This window comes from Camelina sativa, chromosome 11 (genome assembly GCF_030686135.1).
Source record: "Camelina sativa cultivar CO46 ecotype springtype chromosome 11, ASM3068613v1".
Lineage (NCBI taxonomy): Eukaryota > Viridiplantae > Streptophyta > Magnoliopsida > Brassicales > Brassicaceae > Camelina > Camelina sativa.
This window is the reverse complement of record NC_141890.1, coordinates 48,143,544-48,164,528: the sequence shown is the minus strand read 5'-3', so window position 1 is coordinate 48,164,528 and position 20,985 is coordinate 48,143,544. Positions and strand designations below refer to the sequence as shown.

The 20,985-nt window shown below is 37.8% G+C and overlaps 3 protein-coding genes and 1 pseudogene across 5 annotated transcripts; 3 read left to right on the top strand and 1 right to left on the bottom strand.

The window, feature by feature from the left end:
• Window positions 1-42: 42 nt before the first annotated feature.
• LOC104726722 (putative receptor-like protein kinase At5g61350 pseudogene) lies at window positions 43-3,079 on the bottom strand (annotated as a pseudogene). Its single transcript, XR_015571436.1, has one exon. The product of XR_015571436.1 is annotated as a putative receptor-like protein kinase At5g61350 pseudogene (transcript).
• Window positions 3,080-5,603: 2,524 nt separating this feature from the next.
• Window positions 5,604-9,326, top strand: LOC147935567 (uncharacterized). Its single transcript, XM_087473057.1, has 3 exons — window positions 5,604-5,634; window positions 6,048-7,385; window positions 7,609-9,326. Exons 1-3 carry the CDS (start codon window positions 5,604-5,606, stop codon window positions 9,324-9,326), a joined length of 3,087 nt encoding a protein of 1,028 aa, XP_087329183.1.
• Window positions 9,327-13,220: 3,894 nt separating this feature from the next.
• Window positions 13,221-14,790, top strand: LOC104726721 (uncharacterized). Its single transcript, XM_010445652.3, has one exon. It carries the CDS (start codon window positions 13,518-13,520, stop codon window positions 14,490-14,492), a length of 975 nt encoding a protein of 324 aa, XP_010443954.1. The 5' UTR covers window positions 13,221-13,517; the 3' UTR covers window positions 14,493-14,790.
• A 2,382-nt stretch (window positions 14,791-17,172) lies between these two features.
• Window positions 17,173-20,901, top strand: LOC104726720 (uncharacterized). Of its 2 annotated transcripts, none has more exons than XM_010445648.2 (14): window positions 17,173-17,322; window positions 17,973-18,074; window positions 18,160-18,434; window positions 18,710-18,782; window positions 18,918-18,992; window positions 19,070-19,180; window positions 19,285-19,330; window positions 19,417-19,495; window positions 19,646-19,748; window positions 19,844-19,939; window positions 20,021-20,053; window positions 20,153-20,252; window positions 20,369-20,453; window positions 20,541-20,901. In XM_010445648.2, exons 2-14 carry the CDS (start codon window positions 17,991-17,993, stop codon window positions 20,665-20,667), a joined length of 1,287 nt encoding a protein of 428 aa, XP_010443950.1. In that variant the 5' UTR covers window positions 17,173-17,322; window positions 17,973-17,990; the 3' UTR covers window positions 20,668-20,901. The 2 variants fall into 2 exon arrangements, with proteins under 2 accessions (XP_010443950.1, XP_010443952.1); XM_010445650.2 differs by having other exon boundaries at window positions 17,183-17,322; window positions 19,423-19,495.
• Window positions 20,902-20,985: the final 84 nt, after the last annotated feature.

Below are 20,985 nucleotides of genomic sequence, written 5' to 3'. Positions count from 1 at the left end.
TGTTTTATAGAAGCTATATGTAATAGGTACTCGGAAAATTCATTATCATCAAACAAAGATTAAAGAAGATTGAAAAAAATCAATGTATACACAACATAATCTACAAGACAACCAAATGTCTTTTTTTTAAAAGATCACAAATTAAGTAAGAAAAATCTCATTTCCTTCAAAGTAAAGGAAAGAAATAAACTGAACCTGCAATTAGGAAACGAAAGTAAAAAAAAAAACAAACCATAAGGCTTTCGTACATCCTACATCTTTGTGAAGGCCAAAACTAAACATGAGGAAAAAAAAAATAAACCAAACAAGAGTTTCACATGGTAAACCACCATCGTCACGGCACTGGACGCGACATTTCCTCGCCGGGGATATAATCCATTTCAATATTCATTGTAGTCTTATCATCCGACAAATCAACTTGAGCGGACGCTTCTTGAAGCTGCAAAGCATATTCAAGATTCCACAACACATCTCCCATTCCAGGCCGATCAACACCATACTCAGCTAGACATTTCTCTGCTGCCTCCACGAACTTCCTCAACGATCCTTTACTAATCGTTCCCACGATTTTCGGGTCTATGATTTTATCAAGCATACCTTTTCTATGCAAATTCATAGCATACTCTGCTAAGTTAACTTGTTCTCTAGGTAACTGTGGGTTTATCACTGGCCTCGCGCATAGAACCTCGAATAACACCACACCAAACGAGTACACATCGGATTTGTCAGTGAGTTGCTGTCTTCGGAAGTACTCGGGGTCTAAGTACCCAAAACTACCTTTCACAGCGGTACTTACATGCCCTTGTTCCATAGGGGCGTCTTTGGAAAGTCCAAAGTCAGAAACTTTAGCTACTAGGTTCTCGTCCAAGAGAATGTTAGTGGTCTTGACGTCACGATGGATGATCCCTTGAGCCGCACCTGTGTGGAGATAGTGGAGCCCACGCGCTGATCCGATGCAGATCTCTAGACGTTGCTTCCAGGACAAGGTAGGTATAGGGTCATTCTCTTTGGAGCCGTACAGATGGTCACGTAGAGGACCGTTTGACATGTACTCATAGACGAGAATCATCTCTTTGTTCTCGTCGCAGAATCCGATTAGAGACACTAAATGTCTGTGTCTAAGTTTAGACAACATCTGAATCTCTGTCTGAAACTCTGTGATTCCTTGCTCTGAACCCTGACTCCCTCTTTTGATAGCTACTTGTGTCCCACCGTCGATTTCTCCTATATACACTTTCCCGAATCCTCCAACTCCAATCACAGATTTCTCGTCAAAGTTCTGCGTCGCTATTTGCAATTCAGTAAAAGGGAAGTACCGTCCTAATCCTTGGTTAGAGAAGAAGCTAGAGAATCCGTTGCTCTTGCTCTTCTTGGACCCGAAAATACTCATCCGCCTCGACGTCGTGGACCCGCCTTTACTCGAGATGTAACTCGAGTGACTTGCGTGCAAAGGAAGCAACCATGACGAGAAACTATTCTGTTTTTGCCAGTCTTTAGGACGTCTCTGCCATCTAACAAGCAACACAACAACACCTAACAAAGCGGTTAGTGCCATCACGAATCCAATACCCGCAATCGCAAGCTTCTTAGACGACATCCCACCAATAGGTCCTTTGTATTTCCCATCAACCCCGAAAAGCCCATCTAAACTCCCAGCTGCATTGTTCAGCTTCATGATCTCTAAACCGTTAAGAATCGCATTCGGTTTACCCGTCTGAAGATTCGTAGTCGGTCCAACCTGAATCAGGATCGAGCCATTGGTGATAGCAGACGCATTCAGCACGAAATCCGCGTAATAAGCCGTGCCTAAAGCGTTGGTTAATGAGGAAAGATCGAGTCCGGAAATGGCAGAGAGCTTATTGATGAAAACATTGAAGACAAGATCGTTAAGCGATTTGCTTACAATGTCACAAAAATGTAACCTAATGAAGTAATCATGACCCGAATCAACACTCATTCTCCACGAGAGATTAAAGTTAGGTTGCGAGGTTTGCGCATCGGCCATTTCCTCTGCCGTGGCGTAAACCGGATGAGGAGCGATCAACGCGGTAGCTCCACCGTCAGGATAAGTAATGGTACTAGGATCAACGGTGACATTTCTCGAACCTTGAGGGAACGTATTGTAAGTTTTATCAGAGATCCAAGTACGAGAAAGAGGATCAATCTTGGGAGATATCAAATCGCCGCCGATGTTTAACCGGTGAGAGGTTTGAAGAGAGAAGCTGCTTAAACCTCTGAAATCAGGAGCTTGAGGAACAGAGGAAGCAGAGTCAGGGACAAGCTCGTCGGGAACAGAGACGATCTCAACGGCGTTTATAAAAGCCGTTGAGCCTTTGTGAGGTTTGAAATAGAGAGAGAGTTTCTCGGCGGCGTAGATGAGATACTCTTTGAAGACGACGGAAGAAGTGTCTCTGGTTGAGAAGTCGTGTAAGAGGACGGTGGTGTCGGTGGTGACGGAGAAGACAGAGTCTGTGAGGTTGTGGAGAGGATGAAGGAGAGGGTAGAAATGGAGACGGATCCAGTGACGGCCAGGTCGTGAGATGTAAAAGGAGTAAGTTGACTTGCCGGCGAAGATACGAGCGGTTAGGTATAAAGGAAGAGAGGAGGTTGTGTTGGATGAGGTGATTGGGATTGAGTCGACGGAGGTTTTGATGTCTTCGTCTGTTTGGAGAAACGATACGGATTGTTGATCGGATTTGAAGTTACGGCCGTCGGAGAGTTTTGTTTCGCTGGAGGAGCCGCAGTCGATTAGGTAGTTATCGGCTGGAGTGTACGTGGAATTGGATTTGACGGCGAAGAGGATGATGATGAGGAGGATGATGGAAACGTGGGAGGAGAAATTACGAAAATCTCCTCCCATTATTTCCGGCGAGGATTTGACGGTGGTGGGAGATTAGAGAATTAGAGGTTTACCATAAAGAAAACGAATGGTTTTAAAAATTTTGAACGTAAAATACGATTTATGGAAAACTCTTGCCGCCGGGGAGATTACGATTATAATTATATAACGATTTTTGTTTAATTATTGTTTTTTTTTTTTTACTTTGATTTGTTAAAAAAATATTATTTTGGTGTGTTTTGTTGGGAGCACGTAAGGAGCAACGTGCAAAAGTGTATGTTAATTTTTTTTAATTATTGGAAAAAAAGAGAACTGATTATGGAGTCAAAAGCTTAATTATTTTTTTGAGCGCAAAACGAAATGTGAACAACTTAAAAACGAAATGTGAACAACTTAAAAAAAAAAAAAACAAAAACAAAAACAAAAACAAAACAAAAATGCTTAAAATTTTACTTGTGCAAACGCTTAGTGGACATCAAAAACGACACGCTGTGCAAAACTGAAAGTCAAAATCCAATTTCATTATCTTCATTTAATTTTTTTAGTGGGCTTTGGCTTTTTGGATTACTCCTGTCGCCTACGTATCGTTTTCATGAAAAAAGGTCGATTTATAAGATTCGCCGTCTGTGGGGATCGAACCCTCGACCACGTGGTTAAAAGCCACGCGCTCTACCACTGAACTAAACTGTTTTATTAATTATCAAGATTTAATTTATAATAATAGAATAATGTTTGTAAATGATATTTTTTTTTTTCCTAGCAAAGGTGATTGCTTATATGTTGGTTTTGGCTTTTTGTGCAGTTAAACCATATCAACAGGCTTGATCTAGTCTGCCAAGCGGCCTGTGCCCACCAACTTGTACAAGAAGGTCTTAAAGTATATGTTCCAAGATAAAGGCCTTGTGACTGTGATTGTGTCCTGTTTCTAGTGGTTTGACATCTTCTATAAGGCCTTGAACTTTGAGGTATACGCTATACGATCGGATATCATTCATCATCTATTATAATTTTTTTAGAAATTATGTTACAATATATATGTGCCAACCATGAAGTGTTATTTTCATAAACTACGGTTGTTTGTTTGTCTCTTATATTTCGATAATTATTTCATACATAGCTCAACTGAACTATAAGACTTGTTCGTCGTATAGTGTGTGTGATTCTAATTTCTAAGTCAACTTAAGTTTGGATAAACTTTGAGATTAATTTAATTTATACAATAAACCATATGTATATAGTTTTATCTTTTGACCACCAAAGCTTTACAGATCAGAAGTAAATAATCCAGCCCCCTTGCACGTGTTTTTCTTTACAATTATGATCATTCGAGTTAATCATATACAGGTGTTGACAAATGAGAAAGTCTAATTAAATAAATTATTAGATTTTAACTATACATGTATTTTTTTTTTCCATTCTTGTTTTGACATTAACTATACTGTACTCTGTACATGTATCTTTGACGATAACCTCAAAGAAATATATTCTACGTCAACCAATGAACAAAAATAACGGTTTCTGTTTTTGGTAATGGTTGTATTTTTGCATATTCTTATGTTTTTTTATAAACTATTTAGTATTATCTAGAGTGACATGTATAAACTGCGAGTTGTGATTTCATTTATCAGTACAAACTCAAATGTATAATCGATTAGGTGGTAGATTACATGTCACAATACTCTGGATCGGTTGATAAAACAACACTATCCGAAATCACATTTAAACAATGATTGACGGGCTCTTCGTTATTCAAGTAATCAAGTTATATGTGGTAGTCATGATGATGGTGATTATATAAAAAAAATATCAATATATTTTTAGAGAATTTTATACTTAATCGATATCTAAATCTTATGGTACATTAAATGTTTTATATATTATGGTTGTGAACGTAGATTTAAAACTATAAACCATAATTATTAGGTTTCTTCTTATAACGTGATATTTTTACATAAAGTTTAAACTGTAGCATTTAATCCAGGTTACTTCTAATTTAAATAAAGAAAAACAAAAAGATTAAAAACAATGGTATGGTTATGGGGAATGTTGACTTACAATATGGTGGTAGCATGTTGTCCATTCTAGTCATTGGGGGGTCCTTCTAATCCCACCATACCCTTTTTTGGAAGTATTTCATCTATCACAAAAACAAACCGATATGGTCTAAATTTAGTTTTCACTTGCTATGAAAAAAAAATGTGATCAGTTTGGATTGATCAATTAGAGTATTAAACACTTAAGTATAGAAGACCATGATATTTGACTTTTTCCCCTTTTTTTACAGCAGCATGATATTTGATATAGTTTATACTTTATACTAATTATATGGTTGTTGCGTACGTAGCCATTCAAATTCATATAATGCATATTGTTAATCATAAAAATTAATGAGATTAATTAGATGGTAAACTCTGTGTTCAGTTTGCAAGAAAAAAAGAAGATAAATTATGATATACACGTAAAAAATTAATTATGGGTATATTTATTATGTGGTATCATGATTAATTGATTATAATTAACACTTTTTAATTTTTAAAAACTACTGTTGTTAAGTCATTATAATAAAACCACCAGTTAAATAATTATATTTGAAATTTCGTACTGAGGAAAATTTAAGTTAATAATTCTTCATTTATGCAATCAATATTCATGTGATATATATTTTTTTTCATCTCTCGTAAGTAGCAATATATATAATTACAAACCATAATACTTCCAAATGATAAGATAATAATTAGTAGATTTTACTTAATTAAAAACAAAAATGAAAGAAGAGGCATGCCAACGCCATATTGGTAATTCACCTAACCATAGTGTCGTCAGATGTTCAAAAACTCTTTTTTTTTTAAGGGCAGGATGTATAGTTGAAAGTTAAAAGGCAAAAAAGGCGAAAAAAGCGAAAAAGGCGAAAAAGGCGAAACCCCGAGATCTGAGATCTCATCGACGGTGTGGCCTCTCACCGCCGTCGAGAACATCTTCTTCCCCCCCCCCCCTCTTCCTTTCTAGATGATGGATCTGAACGCTGAACCACCTGCGCTTGTCCCTCCTGACCCGACCATTCCAATTGTCTCCGCTCACTCCACCCTCGTTCCGGCCACCTCTACGGTTCCATATGATGTGTCTCCACCTGGAGATTCGTCCTCTGTTCCTGCTCAAGAAGATACAATTGCCTCACAAGCAGATTGAAATACTCCACTCCTACCCAAAGAACAAGAAGAACTACGCAATTCTCCTCCTGTCATCGACGACACCCAACTACTGTGGGCAGAGCGTTTCAAGTCTTCGTTGCGTAATCTCACTAAAGCAGCTCAGCCGACCTTCACTGATGATGGAACTCCGAAAGTCAGAGCACCAGCTTCAGTCATTCTTCATGCCTCTGACACTTGGAAAGACCACATAGTGGCTCATTTCCATGGAAATCCTCCCCCACCAGGTAAAATCTTTGTTGACCTTAATCCCATTTGGGGAAAAGGAGGAAGAATCAACATTAAGTGCCTACCAAATGGTATTGTTCTTATTTACATCCCATCAGAGCTCACAAGGAAATGGGTTTTAGAGGTTGGGTGTTGGCAAGCAGGCAACTGTCTCTTCACGGTAACAGCTTGGTCTCCAACGGCAACACTAACTCCGATTAAACTGGTCTCACTTCCTATTTGGGTCATATTGAAAGATGTTCCACCTCAATTATACTCTCTCCCAGGTTTAAGTACCATAGCCTCGGGTATAGGTGAACCGCTGCACACGGAAAAACACCAGTTACCTCCACTCACCGCTGATACTAGAATTAAGGTGGAGATTCTCCTCAAGAAAGATCTACCTAAATCTGTGTTAGTTGATGATGATGAAGGAAATGAAGTCAGGATTTGGGTGGAATACCCTCGTTTGCCTCCAAAATGTGACTACTGCAAGGAATTTGGTCATCTGTATCATAGATGTCCCACTGCTCCAGAAACTACTCCAACTACTCAAGGAAACTCATCAAACAGTCAAGGAGTCCCCAACACCAAGGACTCTACTAGGCACCTCTCCTCCCAAACGTGGCAAATCAAAGGTCCGGTTGTTCTAACTAAACCACTACAGGCCCCACAACTTGTACAAAATCTTCAGAGCTCGGGAAATGATAAGCAGTTATCTCTTGCTGCGGCCACAGCAACCGCTACACACCGATACTTTGACTCGCCCACAACAGACTCTCCCAATGAATGGCAAGTGGTCAATGGCAGATCGAGGAACTCCAAGTTAAAACAACAAAATGATTCGGGAAAGCAACTTGCAGACTCCTCCACCAAACCTCAGTCTCCACCAACCATACAAAGGTCCACCACCAAACCTCAGTCTTCGAATGAAGGAGCTCCTCCAAGTGCTCAAAATAACGTAAAGAGCAATACAACTCTCTCCCCACCAATAACTGCAGAAACAACAATAACTGCAGAAACATCCCTCACCCCTTCCACAGTAGTGACCGTGAAAGAAAAGGATACAGTACCCTCGGGGGCCTTAGTTGCAAGAAAGGCTAAAACCATCGGTATTGCTGAGTCGCAGAAAGGTAACATCCCGAAGAAGACTAATCCAAAAACTAGTAAGAACTCCACCAGTGGGCGATTATCCTCCAAAGGACGCCCAGCTCATCATGCTTGAAAGCTCAGCTTTCAACCTTTTGCCCTTTTTGATGATGATAAAAGTTTTTTGTTATAATATTCGGGGTTTAAATACTACCCACCGCCAACGTGAGCTCAGGAGTTGGATTCGGTCTAATAGGCTTTCTTTAGGAGCCATTTTGGAAACTTATGTTCAGCAAGAGAATGCTGCAACGATTTTGGCTTCAAATTTTCCCGGTTGGAGATATGACTTCAACTACTCTACTGAAGCTTTAAACGGAAGAATCTGGATAGTCTGGGATCCAGCTATTAAGGTTTTTATTTATAAAAAAACAGACCAAGTTATAACTTGTGGAGTTTTTGATCCTTCTACGAATCAATCTTTCACAGTCTCTTTTGTGTACGCCCGCAACTGTATGTTAGCTCGGAGAGAGCTTTGGTCTACTTTAGAGGAGATGCACCAAAACAATCTGTTCAGAAACCTTCCTTGGCTGCTACTTGGAGATTTTAACCAAATCCTTCATGCTGAAGATCATTATTCACTGTACCCTTACCCTCTTCCTTTACAAGGCATGTCGGAGTTCCAGCTTTGCATTGAAAATTGTTCACTCTCAGACCTGCCAGGTAGAGGTTTAACTCACACTTGGTATAATGGTCAATCTCTGAACCCGATAACCCGCAAACTTGACAGGGCTCTAGCAAATGAAGCATGGCTAATAGAGTATTCGCAGTCTACTTCACTTTTTGATGCTCCGGGTGGTTCTGACCACTCTCCAATAGTTGTTGAACTCTGCGAGGAGACAGAAAGAAGGAAGGTACCTTTCAAATTCTATACTTTCTTTACTACTCATCCAGATTATCAAAGCCTAGTGGAAACGGCTTGGCACTCTCCTCCACTTCAGGGAACTACAATGTTCAACCTCTGCCAAAAGCTCAAAGCGGTAAAACTTGGATGCAAGGCTCTTAACAGAAATGAGTTCAGCAACATTCAAGCTCGAGCAGCTGAAGCTCATGCAAATCTCTCTCAATTGCAAACCCAAATTCTCACAAACCCTTCTCCTGCTTTATTTGAGAGTGAAAAGGAGGCCAGAAGAAAATGGCTTATCTTATCTAATGCAGAGGAAATCTTTCTAAGGGAGAAGTCTAGAATTCGCTGGTGTACAGAAGGTGACTCAAACACTAAATTCTTCCACAACTCAGTCAAGGCTCACCAAGCAAGGAATAAAATTTGCTCGCTTCTCACTGAAGATGAGGAGAGGATTACTGACAAGGGAGCTTTAAAGGAGATGATTGTGGGATACTATCAACTTCTTCTTGGTACAAAAAACACATCAGTGCTTCCATTATCAGAGGAGAGAATCAAGGAACTACACTCCTTCAGATGCTCGTCGGATTTGTCAGCAAAGCTTACTGCAATTCCCACCAGTGAAGAAATTACCTCAACTCTTTTCTCCTTACCGCGAAGCAAGGCTCCAGGACCTGATGGTTTTACGGTTGAGTTCTTCGTTAACTCATGGGCGGTGGTTGGACCTACCTTAATAGAAGCAGTTCTTGAATTCTTCAAATCTGGGAGGTTACTAAGGCAAGTCAACGCAACTATTCTAGCACTTATCTCCAAGACTACTACGGCAGAAAAACTATCTGAATTCAGACCAATCTCTTGCTGTAATACTATCTACAAGGTCATCTCAAGAATCTTGGCAAAAAGGCTCAAGCTGATTACTAGTCAAGCAGTACAACGAAATCAGGTAGCCTTCATTCCTGGCAGGCTCCTATGTGAAAATGTTTTATTAGCTTCTGAGCTTGTTACGGATTTCAACACTGATGGTCCTGTGACTAGAGGATGCTTACAGATCGATTTATCAAAAGCCTTTGACAATATCGACTGAAATTTCCTTCACAACATCCTAAGAGCTCTGGAACTGCCTCCCATGTTTATTAAGTGGATAACTACATGCTTCACCACTCCGTCCTACTCTGTTGATATTAATGGTGAATTGATAGGATATTTTCCAGGAAGGAAAGGTCTTAGACAAGAAGACTCAATCTCGACCCCCCTCTTCACATTAGTAATGGATATACTCTCCAAGCAATTTGATGAAGCAGTGTCGATGAACAGGATTCAGCCTCATCCAAAGTGTGCCGACCCTCTGATCACACACTTGAGCTTTGCAGATGATATCCTAGTTTTCTTCGATGGTAGAGAATCCTCTCTCAGCTCAATCCTTGATATCTTGGCTCAGTTTCAGTTAACTTCTGGTCTGGGAATAAATCTTGCAAAAACTTGCCTTTTTCTTGATGGAAGTGATAGAGATCACATCAGACATATGGCTCAAAGGCATAACCTCAATCATGGCTCCCTCCCAGTTCGATATCTTGGAGTCCCGCTTCTCCCAAACAAGCTAAACCCATTAGACTATCAACCTCTTCTAGACAAAGTCAAGGGACGCATCTCCTCTTGGACAAACCGGCATTTATCATTTGCAGGAAGATTGCAACTCCTACATTCAGTTATTAACAGTACCATCAATTTCTGGGCATCAATCTTCTTGCTTCCAACTAATTGTTTGCAATCGCTTGAGCAAATGTGCAGTGCTTTCTTGTGGAAGGGTGTTGCTTCCTCTGCCAGGGGAGCTAAGGTTTCATGGGAAGTTGTTTGTACTCCAACAGAGAATAAGCATGGGAAGTTGTTTGTACTCCAACAGAGAAAAAGCCGTTGGAGGCCTTGGTCTTAAAAGACTGGCTGACTGGAATCAGATTTTTGGCCTCAAGTTAATATGGCTACTATACTCTCAAGCAGGTTCACTATGGGTTTCGTGGGTTAATAAGCACTTAATCAGAGGAGGATGTTTCTGGGATACAGATTTCACTACAACTGGCAGCTGGATATGGAGAAAGCTGGTAAAGTTGAGAGCTCTGGCGAGACCATATATTTACTGCATTATTAACTCTGGATCCAATGCACTCTTCTGGCATGACAACTGGACTGGACTAGGTCCACTTATTGACATCACTGGTAACTCAGGACCACGGGTTACAGGTAACCGGATTCTCTCTACTGTCAAACAAACTGCTCCAAGTGGAACCTGGTCACGTCCAAGGGGGAGGCATCAAATAGTACAACTCCTGCGATCATGCCTTATGACTCACAATCCTCCAACAGAGAATACGGGTGATGATGTTTTTCAGTGGAAGTTAACAGCTGATCAATCTCAAGGAAAATTCTCATCAATGCAACTGTGGCGTCACTTACATCCTCCAGAACCATCAGTACCATGGCATCATCAAGTCTGGTTCAAAGAAAATATCCCAAAGATGGCTTTCATGACTTGGCTCACAGTTTTGGATCGGCTAACAACTCGAGACAGATTAAGGAGATGGAATCTACCTGTTCAAATCCCAGCATCTTGTCTACTTTGTGCTTCCGGTGAGGAATCAAGGAACCACCTTTTCTTTCAATGCTCTTACTCCTCAGAACTCTAGTCAGATTTTTTTGCTCACTTATCTCCACCGCAATTCTCCTCCTTTGACGCATTGCTACTCTGGATAAAAAGACCAACGACAAATAAGAGGCTAAATACAATTTGCTGGTTGGTTCTACAAGCGCTAATTTACCATATTTGGAAGGAGCGTAATGAGCGCCTACACACCCCAACATTCCGAAGCCAAGCACAAATCAAGCAAAGGATTCATCAACTTATGAGAAGGAGGTTACTTGCACACGACATAAACTCAAGCACGACGCCTCAACAACAAGATTCCTATCTCACTTTATGGTTCTCTCACTTTCATTTGTCATGAAAGACTCATTACTCACCCTGCTTTTTTCAGTCTATGTTTCATTATATCTCTCTCTTCCCAAAGCTTAATGGTGCCTATGACACTAGTGTAAACTTTCCTCTATATTTAATATAAGACCGATATCCAAAAAAAAAAAAAAAAAAAAAAACTACAACAACGCCAACACTTCAACGGTTCAACCTTTTCTTTGAGATTCTACCATACTTATCAATATAATAATATAATATTATAGTACTATTTTTAATTGATTGCGATGTTTAATTTCTCCATATATAAGTAGACAGAGTTCATCCGACTGAATGTTCTGTCTTTGTTATACAAAAATCATGAATCATTATCATCATTTTATTCATTACTAACTGATACTTGATATATAAATCCAAAATTGCTAACAACACACATGGTAAAAAGTAAAAACCGACAACTTATGCTTCAACTGATGTTACTAACTGATCGGATTGATCAGTAAATCATTTTAAACTCTGAAATCAATTATCGATGAACGTATACTTTTCTTAAACACCATAGAATTTATTATATAGCACTAGTCAAAAGAAAAAAGCCATGAAATATTCATATGAGTTTTTCATTTGAAAAGGAAAAAAAAGCAACTCGTTTTGAGTGTATATGTTCTTTTTTTTTTACTTATATTTGTAGTCCAGTTCTTTTTGTTTGTTGGAGTAGCTTAGAATCAAACATTATAGCTCAAATGACTTAATTCTAATTGATACATATAAGTCTAACAATATATTAATATTACTCCATTCAAGGTCTAAACTAGCAAACATTTCGAGTTTTCTTTCTATGTAGTTTTTTTTGCCAAAACAAAAAATGAAGAAAAATGGGTTACCTGGTAAACGTGAACCATTCAACTAAATAGATATGAAAATAAATTTGCAAAATTTTCATGCGAATTTTCTCGTTTAGTTCTTCTAATGAGACTCAATTATAAAGGATCACCCCTAAACTATTGCAACATGCCATTAATTAAAAAGGACACATTATCGAGAGTGGATGATAAGGAACAATAAAATACTTAAAATATATATTATATTATTTTTAGTCAAATATACAATTAATTATACATAAGAAAATAATTAATTCCAAAGAAGCAAATGGAGAACTCCCTAACTACCAAGTCTAAGTCAATAAGACTTCACACCAAATGCATGCCACAGGTTGGACAAAGTTTGATAATTTCTCTCTTCTATCGAATTGTATTTTGCTCTTGGATATTAAAAATCAAAACTCTTAACTTGATTATAAAGGTTTCATTATATTATTGTATTAATTATCAAGAACACAATTGGTAATTAATATATAATCGATCAAATGATCTAGGCTAGACTTTTCACTAAAGCTAAACTTAGTAGGTTTGGTATAACATATATATATATATATATATATATATATGATCAAGTCGCCTCAAGACAAGTTCAAAAAGTTTGGAGATTTCTCACTCAAAAATCATTTTAAGTTGTTTTACATTATGAGAAAAGCATTCAAAAAGAGCACCATTTCTTTCCAATTTAAAATTTTATTTTACTCTTTTTAGCTCGTATCATTATTCAGTTTCTTGAAAGCTAAGCCTCCAGTTTCCTCAAACCTATCATTATTAACCTTTCAATTGAATACTAATTCATAGAACTCACTCTCTCACAATTTAATATGTATCTACACACACACACACATACATGTATTGTATACATACAATGGAGTGTATAGTAAGCATCCAAAACCAATTAAAGCACTAAGCATATCACACAAGCAAAAGACTTTTCAAAGAAATACGTATCAAAAATTAAACCCAAAAAAAGGAAAATTTTATTTCTTCCTAACAACATTACCTACGAAACAAATCTACATTATACCCAATAGAACCTAACAAGGAAGTGTTTGTGTATTGTTTTATACTGAATTGTCTTCTACGCACACAAGAAAGATCCTATATTCCATGCGAAAATTAAAAAAAAAAACTTTGCTTTACAAATAAAAAAAGAGGTTCAAGTTTATTAACTTTGTCTAAACAACTCCTCATCTTCAGGCAAAATCGGTTGGCCTATCTCCATTCCCTTCTCTAACACCCAACCCACAATTAAATTTTAGCAAAAAAAAGAAAATATATAATATAGAAAAAATCATTACATATATTTTTATATAAACATATAAAAGAGGACCTTCGTTGAGAAAGCCCTTTCAAGATTTGGTGGATCATTCAAGAAACACACACATCTTCGAATTTTTCTTCAAAGTAAAGAAAATAGCAAAAAAAATATAGAATGAAGAAGACAATGGAGGATCCAAGCAAGCTCATGAGAAGATCAATCCACACTTTCCTCAAAAACTACCACCGAGTCACCACCGCAGCCGCCGTGGCTCTCCCTTTCTCAGCCGGTCTTCTCCTCTCTCAGCCTTTCTTCTCCTCTTCCTCTTCCATCCTCCACGCGAGGCTTAACACGCTCTTTCGTGGGGCAGGTTTCTCATCTTCTCTTGATTTCTTCAACATCTTGAGCCTCAAACTCTCACAAACCTTTTCTTCATCTTTATTCACTCTCCCTTTCTCCCTCACTTTCTTCCTCTTCTCCAAAGCTTACGTTATCAAACTTCTATCAAACAATCACTCTGCTGATGATTCCTCTGTTTATTACTTTCGTCTTCTCAAAACTTACATTTGTAGCTTCTTCTTCCTTATCTCTGCAAACGCCTCTGCTTTTGCTCTGTTCTTCTTAGCATTCAATACCCTTGAAGCCTTTGGATTCTCTTCTAGAAACTTTTACACTTTCCTCTCCGTATCCTCAGCTATCATATACTCAATCATCATCGCAAACGCCTTTGTAATCTCCAATTTGGCCTTGGTCTCGTCACCTTCTTCTTCCTCAGGAGGATACACAAACATTCTCAAGGCGTGTCTTCTGATTCGAAAAAGAACTTCACCAGCATTGGCTCTTGCTCTGCCTACCAATCTCGGCTTAGCAGGGATCGAAGCCTTGTTTCAGTACCGTGTCGTGAAATCTTATTACAACGGAGACAGAGATATCACATCAATAGCTCTTGAAGGAACTTTCATAGCTTACTTATACGCACTCTTCTTGGTTCTTGACACCATAGTCAACTTCTTCTTCTACCAGAGCTGCGTCAAGAACGAGGAGGATCAAAAGATCGGTAGAGAAGACGAGTACTCGATCAAGATCCAAATCAGAGAGAACACGAAGATACACGTCAAAGGATCAAAGGGTTTACAGACAATCTTGTGACTGTCTGTTTTGGTTGAATGTAATTATTGATTGATTAAGAAGAAGAAAAAAAAAAGTGAAAAACTTTATGAGATTGTTGATTCTTTAAGGATAATCTTAAGTAGCTTTCACTTCAAAGAAGGGCAAAGGTAAACAGTAAAGAAACAATCAGAGGATCTGCAACAAAAAAAAAACTCTCTGTTTCTGCTTTTCTTTATTATAGTCCTTTTGTTCCTCTTTTACTTGTAATTTTTTCCACATTGTAAAGTCAAATATACCAGAAATTTCAATTAATGCAAAATCTTTCACATTTGGTTAATCCTACAGGAAATTTTCATTTGCCGACATGATTTTGATTCGTTCAATTAATGCAAAATCTTTCACATTTGGTTAATTTTGATTACTTACTTAAAAGTTTAATGAAAGATGTTGACCTGATCTCACATTAACAAGAGGCTTTTGTTTTAGTGAGCCAAAAAGATAAGTTTCCAAAGCACACATCTTTCATTACAAAGATAGAAGAAGAAGTGTCATAGTTGTCTTCAAATCGACAAAAGATGCGAAAGCAATTGAACACTTTTGTTTTGTTGTTTTCCTTTGAATTAAAATACTAATAATACACTGAAATTGTGTTAATAATTGATAAAAAAAAAAAAATTAAAACTTAAAAAGACAGAAGAGGCTAGTTGAGTGGTCTACATCACTAATCTCTTCACTTGAACCTCTCAAAATAATATACCCTTAAATACAATAATTCAGTTCTACCTAAATTTTCTTCTAATGGAGAAAAAAAATTATATGGAATGAATCTAATTTACCCTTGTTAGTTAAAATAGTGGAATCTGGAAAATTGAGTGAAGGAAAGGGTTTTAGAGCATTTCAAGAGATATAAGTAAAATAAGGAATGAATCTAATTTACCTTTGTAAGTTAAAATAAATGTTTGCTTCAAAAGAGATCAAGAACCAATCATGCAAATTTTGTGGCTTACCAAACATAATACATTATGGATCATCATGGTTCATAAATTTTTAGGATGTATTTTCATAAAATCCAGGTCCGACCGACCGAATCGTATAATCTTGTTCTATCAAACCAGAAAACAACCCTTAAACCGGACTTCTAGTTAAACCGGCCGGTTTGCGGTTTCAGAGAAAACCTCATGGATTTCTAGTTAAAGGATCAAAGGGAACACAACGTCTTGAAAGTTATTTATGAACCAGATAACTGGATAAGCCTAGGTTACAAGCAGAATCATACCTTGTTCAATATTTTTTTCTTCTTCTACAACATTATTATTATCCTAACTAGACCATGTTCTGTTTTTTTTTTTTGAGCAACGACCATGTTCTGTTTATTAGGTGATTTTCCGTTATTTATATCGTTCTATGTACCCTTTTTTTTTTTTAATGGTGATTGCAGCTAAGCTTAATATGCAAAGTACACAACAGTTTATTGTCAAGTCCTCGTAAATTTCTTAGGTTACAAGGAAACTAATTTGATTGATAACTAATGATCGTTATAATTACTTGTGTGATATTCAACCCTTGAAGTGGAGTTGGAGATAGAAAAGCATGAATTAGCTCACAATTGTTTGGGAAAACTTTTTAGTTTGCGTTAGCACTTTACACCAACCAATCTCTAGCTCAAATTCAGATATCATTCGTATGACTTGAATTAAAAAAAAAGTTTGGGAGAAAAATGTAGCTGCTATAAATTTGGAGGAAGCCACGGGGAAAGACATCAGATCTAAGACTGACTCCAATCGTGATGAGAAGCATAAGCTTGATCTGGGCTCCAAGCGGCAGTCAGGTCGCCATTAAAACGGCGCCTGCTGTTGACTCAGTAAAGATGGAGCCTTATTCGTAAAACATATATAAAAAACATTGAGAAAAAAAAAAACGCACAGATCTGTAAAACGAAGCTTCAAACGGAGAGAGAGAGATGAGGGATGAATTTGAGATTTATATAGTGAAAGCGCGTGGGTGAGATTGCAAAACCCTAGCATTTTTGTGTTGTGTATAACGGGCTTTATTGAGCCCAATAAGGTAACCCATTACTTGGCAGAATCAATAATGTGCACGAGGGGGAAACTCAACGGGATCATGGCATCCAGGCCAAACCGTTCTTGGTACAAAATACGACACATTGAGCTGCTGAGTAACATTCCCTTCCCGATGGATGCTCGTCGCTGCTTCCACCCATCTTCACTTCCATCAGGGTGCTGTGGCTCGGTTGAAACTTCACTATATCTAATTGGATTACTGTTATCCATAAATAGCCTCCTCAATGACGGGAGGATAAGGTGTTTCTTCAACTGGTGCAAGAATTGTCTCGTGATTCTCTTCGCTTGATTTACCTTCTTCTGACCCAGTTTCTTTCGTCTCCTCCTCAGACATCCCTTTTTTTTTTTTTTTTTTTTCTCTTGGAGCTTCTGCTAAGTTTTCAGAAACATTGCTCTGCTTGGATTTTTGCTTTAGCCACAAAAAAAAACACAGGTCCAACCATTTAAGTATTTTTAACCATTATAAGTCAAAAGTCAAAAGTCAAAAGTCAAAGAAATAAAAATAAAAATCATACGTACAAAGTAACAAGTTCAACCGACCGAATCGTATAATCTTGTCCTATCAAACCAGAAAACAACCCTTAAATCGGATTTTCTGGTTGAACCGGCCGGTTCGTGGTTTTAAGAGAAAACCTCTAGGGTTTCTAATTTTGTTTTCATTGTTCGTTCAGTTGAGTTTTTTTTCTTTCTCAACCTCTCCTCTGCTCATATACAGCTTTTGTGCTTCTACGATTTCAAGTCGAAGATAAATTCTCCTCTTTGCGTCTCAATTGCTACAGAGTTTTAAGGTTAGTTCCTCTGCTTATATGATTCCTTTTACTTTTCAAAGTTGTCTGCTCAAATTGTCGCCGTTTTTGTTGGTTTACATCTGTATAATCGTTTCTCCTCCTGGGTCGATTCGAAAGTTTCTTGCTTTTGAAATTTTTGTTAGCTCTAGAATGATATATATGTGACATTGTGGTGGTGGAGATGATGGAATGATAAAAGTAAAAGGTCTGAGCAGGATATGAGTAAAGTGTGTAGCTTTTTGATGTTTAATTTAGTTTCGGAGGAGACAAATCTTTATTGGAGAGGGCCCTTGTCCTTGCCTTGAGCCATGGCATATGTGGCTCCGCAAACTCTCCAACAACAACGAACCTGATTTGATTCCACCACTGCACCATGTGCTCTGTTGTGTTCATATCTGATGGGTCGATTTTTAAATGCTTGGGGTTGCTTTCTACTATTGATTGCCGACCTAGAGTTCCTCCCTATATACATTAGTTTCCTCCTGCTTCTTATCATCAATTAGTTGCCCTCATAAAGTCCCTGCACTGATCAAAGACCTCCTTGACTGATCCACTTTTTTCATTTTTCTTTTTGCTTCATGAGCTATTTATGTTTGCATCTGTATAACAGTTTCTCCTCCCTCAATTGATTTAGTTTTCCGTTATTGCAGCACTAAGAGTGTTTTATTATGGCTGGGGGATCAAAGAGGTCTAAAAGAGCAAGACTTAATGACAGTGAGTCGGAAGACATAAGCGATGAAGAAAACGTTAAGGTATAATAGTTTGTTGCGTTCGTCTGGTTTATGTTATTTGGATGGCTGTGTAGGTGAATTTATTGTTTTGGGGATTCTATTGCAGGTCAAAAGCGTTAATGAAGATTATGAATTATCTGATGAGATAGAGGATGATGAAGTAGATAGCGAGGAAGATAATGACGGAGAGAGTGAGGATGATGACGAAGGAGATAGCGAGGAAGATGATGAAGGAGATAACAAGGAAGACGAGGACGGAGAAAGCGAGGAAGATGGAAATGATAAAGAAAGTGAGAGTGGCGATGAAGATGATGATGACAATAAAGATGCTGAGATGGAAGAGCTTGAGAAAGAGTACAAGGAGCTTCGTTCACAAGAACAGTAAGATTCCATTTCAACTAATTATTTTCTCAAGACTGTCATAGTGAATTCTTCTATTTGTTTCTAGAAATGGTAGATAGTCTTATCAAAGAGTGTTGGCTACATTTAGAAGTAGGTTCAAATTCATTCAAGCATTTGGATTTGTTTAACAGACTTTTTTGTTGAAGGTTTATGTCAGATACTCTCTCTTAATCGTGGTGCACAGTTTAGTATTAAAATGAGCGAGTGAGAGCCAAAAAGAATGTTCTTTGTTTAATAACTTGTTCCGGGTACAGGGATATATTGAGGAATCTGAAGCGTGATAAGGGTGAGGATGCTGTTAAAGGTCAAGCGGTGAAGAACCAGAAGGTATGACATTTTTCTACTGTTTGTGAAGTAGTCTAGTAGAAACCAAATGCATGCAGTTGCAGATGTATATTTTAAATCTAGAGCGAATTTCTGTTTAAGACAATTCATCTTCATTTCTTTGTGCTCTATGTGAAGGCTCTTTGGGATAAAACTCTGGAGTTCAGATTCTTACTTCAGAAAACATTTAATAGTTCAAACAGATTACCACAGGTACGCTATTCTCTTCTCCTCTTCTATTTATGGTTGTTTGTTTCATCATGCTTATGACAGAAGGTAATCCTCTTCAGGAGCCTGTGAGATCCTCATTTTGTTCGGAAGATGAGAATGTCTCGACAGCATATACAGATCTAGTTACTTCATCTAAGAAGACATTAGACTCCCTCTTGGAGTTGCAAGAGGTATCTATGCGTAGGCTTGATTCAGTAATTGTATACTGTCACTTTGTGTTTTGTCTCTCTACCACCTTTGGTTACTCTTTTTATCCAAATAATTATTTTTGCAGGCTTTGCTTGAGAAGAACCCCTCAGTTGATCTACAACAAGTGAATAGTATGCCTATTTTTATACAGAAAACATAATTATTATCAGTATAAGAAAGGGTCAATCATAACATCGCTGTTTTTCTATCTGGTCAGGAACAGCTAGTGCAGAATCCAATCAATCAGATACAGAAGATAGCGATGAATGGCAACAAATAGCTGACTTACAGAAAAGGTATATAAGCCTGACTGTACAACTTAAAAGTTCTTGTCCTGTCCGAGCAAAAGATTTCGATTTAGTAAAAAACTTGATCGACTTCATTCGGAAATCAGTCTCATTATGATTTCTCTCATTGCTAACACAAATTTGGTCTTTGCTATATAGAATGTCTGTATTCCGAAACAAAGCTGTGGACAAATGGCAGAGAAGAACACAAGTCACAAGCGGTGCAGCTGCTATTAAAGGAAAGCTCCACGCCTTTAACCAGGTATAGACAACAAACCCCATACATGTTTTTGCTCTTATACATCTGCGGATCAATCAGGAATCTAACTTGACCATTTTTTCTATTAAAAAAAACAGAATGTTAGTGAACAGGTTGCTTCATACATGAGGGATCCAAGTAGAATGATCAAACAAATGCAACAGTCAAGATCGACTGTTGCTGTTTTTGGAACTGTAAGTTTTTACTTTAATAAGAAAAGCATCCAAGATCAGCTTCTCTTCAGTAAGTTCTAATCTTGAAATTTCCATCCACAGGTCCCTGGGGAATCCATGGAACGAAATCAAGAGGTAGAGTAACAATTTTCTCTAACCAAGTCAACTGCTTCAGGTCTTATTGATTATCTTTATTAGGCCAATTGTTTAACATGTGTACTCTTTCTTGTTCAGGAAAGACAACTTGAAGGAGACCCTGAACTTATAGAAGATGCTGAATTCTATCAGCAGTTACTGAAGGAGTTCATTGAGACCATCGATCCAGCTTCCTCAGGTATTCATCTTGGAATCAGAAGATTGTTATGTCAACAACTCGGAACTTGATTTGTACTTTCTAAATTTCCGTAAGGTCTATGGTATATACTGAAAATCTCTATTTGCCAATGGCAGAAGCGGCTTATTATGCGATGAAGAAGTTTCAGACGAAGAAAAGGAAACTAGTGGATCGGCGTGCCTCTAAGAGCAGAAAGATCAGGTATATAAATACAACACACATAGTTTTCATTCTTTCACTCCCAAATTCTCTCTTTTGAATAATATTTTTGTGTAAAAAACGAAACAGGTATAATGTTCATGAGAAGATTGTCAACTTCATGGCACCACGACCAGCAAAGATACCTCCAAACACTGCGGATTTGCTGAAGAATCTGTTTGGTCTAAAGACTAGAAACGGTCTCTCTGAAGCATAAACTATTTTACTCAAACAAACCGCAATTTTGAAACGCAGGAAAATATGACTTTATTTTTGTGTGGTGTGTGTTGTATTGTATTACTATCGACATCATTTCTTATTGAAAGAAAGCATCTGAAGCTAATCTGTTTCGAACATGAAATTGTTTTACATTTTTTTATCTACTTTGTACTTGTACGAATTGAAATCTTGTTTTCTTTTTACTGGTTGGTATAAATAACGTCATAAATAAGCATCTGATGTCACAAGAAGTTAATATGTGCAACAGTGCAAGTAGTTGTTTGGAGTAAAGCTAAACGTAGTAAAGAGATCGTAT